The 6,622-nt window shown below is 37.6% G+C and overlaps 1 protein-coding gene across 1 annotated transcript in view; it reads left to right on the top strand.

Moving 5' to 3' along the window:
* The window catches only part of IGF2BP3 (insulin like growth factor 2 mRNA binding protein 3), a 123,274-nt gene that overhangs the window by 109,022 nt on the left and 7,630 nt on the right, over positions 1-6,622 (top strand). Inside the window, exon 11 of the mRNA XM_011361662.2 lies at positions 6,476-6,595. Coding sequence (XP_011359964.1) covers positions 6,476-6,595 — 120 coding nt within the window. The remainder of the gene's footprint in view (positions 1-6,475; positions 6,596-6,622) is intronic.

Below are 6,622 nucleotides of genomic sequence, written 5' to 3'. Positions count from 1 at the left end.
ATGCCCTGTAGGTTAGCAGTAAAGCTCTGCTTATACTTTAAATGTGTATTGCCTGGCAAGGAGTAGGTTTTGATAACTAAATGTTTCAAAGAATCTGACTATTTTTATGTACTGCTTCCTCTTTTACAGTTTATTTTTCTACCCATGTTTGCTTACTTCTGCTTTGTAATATGAAAGTAAATGGAAGCATCTTGCCTTTGGCTAAACCCCTTGCCTCTGCTCCATTCCAGAATTTGCCCACCCCTCCCCCTACAACATATCCTTCTTCCTGGGACCTGCCAGGTTGACTTTTCCAACAAAGCCAAAGAATTGGTTCTTCCAAGACAAAAAGTCTCTAGTTCCTGCCTAGCAGCTGGCTCATGCAGTACTTAATTGGCAAACTTTGAGTTTATAAATGACAGGAAATGCTCTTTTAAGAAATGCTCAAACAGTAGAGAAGAGGCAATTGGCAGCTAGTGAGCAGAGCAAGAGCTGGAATTGGCATGCAGCAACATCCATAGCTGGATGGTTTGGCAGCTTGCTGTGGGGTTGGCAGAAGTTAGCCCAAGTGCTGTTTTCTTCATAGTTTTGATAGCATCACTGGAGTCTTCCCAGAAGTCTTCAAAACAATAGCGTAATCTTAAAATTGCTAACTTTCTGCTTACAGAAGATGCAAGAAACGTGAGCAGTTCCTTAGGTCTTAGGTAGCTGATGGTGCTCTTTAAGAAGCAAAATGAGTTGAAGGGGATTTTTGAATCTTTCATGGAGTCTCTTAGTCCTTCCTCTTAGAATTTCTTACTGTGGGTGCAACTCTTTCGTCAGTAAATAGTTGCAAAGTAAATAATTCGTTGCACACATTTATTACCTCTAAGAGGCCTTAATTACTTAGTTATGGGGGGGGGAAGTTTGCCTTTTTTATTTTTCTGAAGACTTCAGTATTCTTTTCAGGTCATGGAGTTTAGTAAACCTAATTCCAGTTCCAGACCAAAATCCATTAAAACAAAACAAAACAAAAAAAAAACCCAGGAGTATCTTTTTTACAAGCCCAAGGAAAATAGTGGCATCCTTCCAGGTTCCTGGGGGCTGTTCTTGTTGGCGGGCATGCATGTCTCCATGCCTTCGTGATGTCTTAGGTTGTTCCCCACAAAGTAAATACACTTAACCTTACTGTTTGCTCATTTTTGTATCTCCTCACGATAGACGATTAGGAATTACTCACTGGCAGACTTCACCAGTTATGCACACTTTCAGTTGAGCAGCTTTGTTCTGTTTTTTTTTTTTTCAAGCTATAGCATAGACTCTGCCAACAAGTCCAAAGGAAGTTTCGCCGATAGGCACCTGGCAGATATCCACTGGGAGAGCAGCCTGTGTCCTGTAAATACCCTTCACCTCTGAAGGTTTAGGAAAAAGAGTTCAAGATAATGCAGCTGAACATTAACTTAAATGCAAAGAATGTGAAATAGAAAGGGTAAGGCTGATGAGTCTTTTCCAGCTCCATCTCAGACTTAAATGCTCAGGTAGACGAGGCTTATTATAACCCATTGTTCTGGCTTCTTAGTTTTGTAGGGAAAACATGAAGTTATCTGCTTATCTGAGTGTCCAAATCCTGAAAACATGGCTTACTATGCAGATTCCCATATAAGAATGATCTGTACCAGAGAGCCAGTGCCATAATTGTCAAGCGGACAGGATGTTTATGTGAGGTGCCTTATATTCCCAGGGGAAAATTTCCTCGAGCAGTAATTTATGGTCAGGGAGATGCCTGGTGGATGTGAAACTGGAGCAGGAGGACTTGGGCTTTGCTCAGAAATGTCTTCATCAAGCTTCTGACATCCGATGAGTCAACTTTTTATTAAGGTGCTGTCGCCAAGAGCACACATCAGCCTGTCGGTCTAGGGCACCACCTCCTGGTGCGCTTAGCCTGCTTTGCTAAACACTGCTTTTCATGTGGGACAGGTTCTCTTGCTTCTGTTTTCATCCCAGCGCAGAACATTTTTCTGTCTGCGTACTGATTCTTTCTTTGCCTTTCTTTCTGTCATAGTTTGGTCCTTTTGGCCTTTCTCTACTGGCTACCATTCCTTTTCCAAACTTCACACAACTTTTTTCTGAAATTTATTCTTAATCTTCATATGGGATTTGTTACCTCCTCTTCCGTCCCACCCCCAGTCAACAAAATCATTGATAACCTTTCATCGCAGTGGAAGATTATTTTGCATTGCTCAGCTTTTGAGGCCACGGCATAGTTTTTATGACAAGCTTTTGCCGCTGAGGTTTTCTCACAGTGGTCTTCAGTATCTTCTAGGCTAAAACACGTGCTCAGGCTGTGTTGGCTGGACCTTCACTCTAAGGACGATGCCTGTCACATTAATCCTCCAAGGACATCCAGAAGCTGCTCTCTGGCATCAGTGCCAGGAAATATAGTTTTTACTAAGCAAATGAAATAGTTTTGCTCTTATAGACATGGTAAATCATGCAACTGATTTTTTTTTTTTTAAATTAGCTGGTAGGAAGTTTAGAGCCAAATTTGTGTAATAACAGCATTTCTGGCTTCATCTTGTCTTTTTTGTTCAGGTTCCTATGCTCTTATTTTTTCACCTTCTTTATCTTTCTAGATTATGTGTACTTTGTAAGCAGCATAATAAAATCTTTCTGGAACAAAGCCCAGAAAACAAATAATTATACGTCATGGCAAAATACAATGAGGCAGTTCTGGGCGAGTTACACATTAGATTTAGTCTCATCATTAAAAAGGTCTTTATCACCACCAGATCCCACCCCCTCCCTCCAGTAAAGAATTCAGAACATGATATAAATGTTCTCAGTGATATAAATATTTAAATCCTATCTTTACTTTGAAAACATTGGTTAAGATTAATGTATCAGTTTTACTATAAGGATCAGAATGACAAAATAAATCGATGCTAACATCGAGCACAGTTTATGGTCAATGTCAGCATTAATACAGTTGGTCTATTTGGTTATCAGAGTAAGATAGGCTTTGAAGTGTCCCTATAGAATAAATGGTGTGTGGAGATTAACTCTTATAGGAAACATGACATACATGGTTCAGGCTGTAGATAAAGGAAGAGACAGATAAGCAGAGTTTAGATGATTTTCACTTGTGGAAAACTGAGTGTGGGGTCTAGAATCACACATTGCTATATTTTTCATAAGTGAAAGGCATGGCTTGAACTCAAATAATTCCCCCATTTAATATATTTATTGACTATAATTTTGTGAGAATTTGGAAATATCTGTCAATTTTAAACAGTTATGCTCTGATACATTATTTCTGTTACATAAAATCTTAGAAGTATTTGTACAAGGGCACAAGATTTATGTTTAAAGATTTGATTGCGGTATTATATAAATTAGTGAAAAATTGGAAACAAGACTCATTTCTGAAGGTCTGTTAAAATAGCATCCTCAGATATAATAAAATAACTAAAGATTAAGGAATCGTGGATTTTTTTCTTGACACCTTTTCTGTGATGTAGTTATTTTATTTTCACAGTGGAAACAAACATTGAAACTCTGAAGTTACAAAGTGTCTTAAACGTGCATAAGATGACTGTGCAGATGAGACAACAAACCTGGTGCTTTTCATTTCTTGTCCTAGTAGAGAGCATCGTGTGTTTCAATTAAACCAATCCTTTTTTGGTAAAATTGTTTAATCGAGGTGTAACGGATATAACATAATATTGGTTTCAGGTATACAGCATGATTTGATATTTGTATATTACAAAATGATCTCCACAAGTCTAGTTAACCACCCATCACCATACATAGTTACAAAAATATTTTTTTCATCGTGATGAGAACTTTTAAGATGTACTCATTTAGCAGGGAAGGCAGTACTTTATTTTTGAGAATATAGGCTTTTTAAAATTAAAGTGTAGTTGACATATATCGTATTAGTTTCAGGTGTACAACATAATGATTTGAAACTTACATGCCTTACGAAGTGATCACCATGAGAAGTCGTCACCATCTGTCATTGTACAAAGTCACTGCGATATTGACTATTCCCTATGTTGTACATTTCATAAGGCAGCACCTTCTTGAATGAGTCTTCTGTTAGGCATTTTTCTTAACAGTAACTTATGCAGCTCTATATGTGTATTTCAAAGCATATCCATCCCATGGGAGGCAGGACATATACTGTTTGTTTTGTGAACATGGCTTAGGGAGATAGAAACCCAGATTTGAACCCTGGCTCCAACATCAGTCAGCATGTGACCTTGCACAAGTGACAACCTCTCTGGCTCAGTTTTCTCATCTTTAAAATGAGAATATTGTTAGTTTCTATCCACTGGATCAGCTGTGAAGTGTAAATTGAGGGAACGCAGAGAAAACGCACTCACCACGCAGAACTGTTGCATATCCCTGCTAACAGTTATTTGGTGAGTGTTAAGTTTTTTTGATTTTGGAAAGTCCCAGGCAAGTTTTTGACATTTTCAGATTTTGATGATGTTGTCTTTTTTTGTCTTAATATCATTTTCCTTTTCTCATTTCTATTTTTTAATTGGTAAATAGGCAGGTTTTCCTTTTATTCAAAGAACAGCTCAGCCCTTTTATTTCTAGAGTTTTTGTTTACGATTTTTTTTTTAAATCATTGCTTCAGAGGAAGGAAATTAAGGACTTAAAATTCCTACCAAATAGTGTGACCAAACCATGTCCTATGGAACAACCTTCTGGTAAGTCTGTGCTGAGGGATAATAAGTGGAATGGCTGATTCATCCATCTGTGAGCTTCCGCTGTTGGTCATCAGTATCTTTCCTTAGATCCGTGGTGTTTAGTGCTCAGTATTCTCTACCTCCACTCTAAATTTACAGAGAGAAGATGGCACTAATAATTTGCGTGTGTGTGTTCATATGCTTCTGTGGACCAACATTAAGGGCACAAAACTTTCCTTATCTAGTAAAAATGAATGAGCCTAGTGCTGCTGTTTTCTTTGACTAAGATTTTCAGAAACTTCTAAATCAAATTCTAATGATTTCTCTAGTTCCTGAGATGCTTGAGAGTAAAACTGCTGGCATGGTTTGTGTGAGACTTAAAAAACAAAACAAAACAACAACAACAACAACAAAAAAACAGGAAAAGAGTTTAGGTTAAAAAATTAGAGATTAGACTGGAGTTGTTTTATAACTGGAGGTGCACACTACATCTTTATGGACTGAGTTCTTGGGAATGGAATTTATAGTATCCTGATAGGAATATGAGAAGGTTCAAGAGAGAATTATGTGAAGTGTTTCTTACCAAGTAAGCCACGTGTACATTTCTTATTGCAAAGCATCTTCTAACATCTCTAGAAATCTAGTTTGCTAGGTGTACATTTTTTTAAACAAATGCATATTATGCTTTTCTTGGTTTATTCAGTTGTAGCTCATCTTAAAATATTTCTTGGTACATATGGAAAAATCTCTAATTTTGCTGTGAACTTAAAAATGCTTTAAAAAGAAGTCTTAAAAAATAAAAATATTAAAACTTTTCTTCGAATAATTTCTTAGAATTATCCTCAGAAGCCAATTTCTCTGTCGTTAGGAGGTAAATGAGGTGTTAACTGCATGAACATGTGCACTGCTTCTGCATTTCAGCTCCTTCAGCTCACTGGTAACCTTCTGGTCTTTGGCCTTTTTAGGATGCCAGTCACTGGACTGTCCTCTTGAGTGTGTCCTTTAGCCCTGCAAGGAGGACTGTTTGAAGGGAGACTCAAGAGGGGCACAGCTGGCTTGAGGTGGGAAGATGAGGAGCAATGAGAGAGCCAGATAAAATCTATTTATAAAAAAACCTTTTAGGAGTTAGTTTTCAGAATGTTTTTCAATTTGCCCATGTTTAAGGGGCCAAGGGAAGGTAGAGATGGAAGGAATAAAGGATTATATGGGAAAAAATCATATGGCATTTTATCGCTAAAATGAACTAGTTTTCTTCTAATCCTGTCCTATATACATGGCGTGATAAGCACTGAATTACTAGTGGTAAAGTTTTACATTATTTAGTAATTTATAATGAGATTGTTTTTCTCTTTGAGAATCATTCCCTAAGTGTGTGTTTGAAAAGCGAACCCTATGTGGATAAGGTGCGGAGTTGGTGTCGTTAGATGCTGTCGTGTTTGTTGATGTGTACCCAGAATCTCATTTACTTGTCAGGAATCTACCTTAATATAGTCATGGGGGAATCTAACTTAAACACAGTCTTGTCCCTCTATTCTGGTATGTTTAAACTTTATAACATTTATATATCTTTTAAATCTATAATTTGGTGACATTCTAAAGTTTAAGAAAATTGTGTACAGAAGTGACATTTTTACATGCAGATACTTTCAGGATGAATATATATCTTGTCAATCTATTAAGGTAAACTCATGTCAACTTCGATGGTTTTCCTAAAACTATCCTGCTATTCTTGCTGTTATGAGAATACCCCCATCCCTGTGCTAATGGAAACAGCCTGACTGCTATCAAATAATCATGAACGTTCTGTGTTTCATTCCCAGCAGCAATCAGAAACGGAGACTGTTCATCTGTTTATCCCAGCCTTATCTGTCGGTGCCATTATTGGCAAGCAGGGGCAGCACATCAAACAGCTTTCTCGCTTTGCAGGAGCTTCTATTAAGGTACTGTTCTGCCAAATGCGGCTGTCC

Source organism: Pteropus vampyrus, unplaced genomic scaffold (genome assembly GCF_000151845.1).
Source record: "Pteropus vampyrus isolate Shadow unplaced genomic scaffold, Pvam_2.0 Scaffold69, whole genome shotgun sequence".
Classification (NCBI taxonomy): Eukaryota; Metazoa; Chordata; class Mammalia; order Chiroptera; family Pteropodidae; genus Pteropus; species Pteropus vampyrus.
The sequence above is the reverse complement of the archived record's forward strand: the minus strand, read 5'-3'. Positions and strand labels throughout refer to the sequence as shown.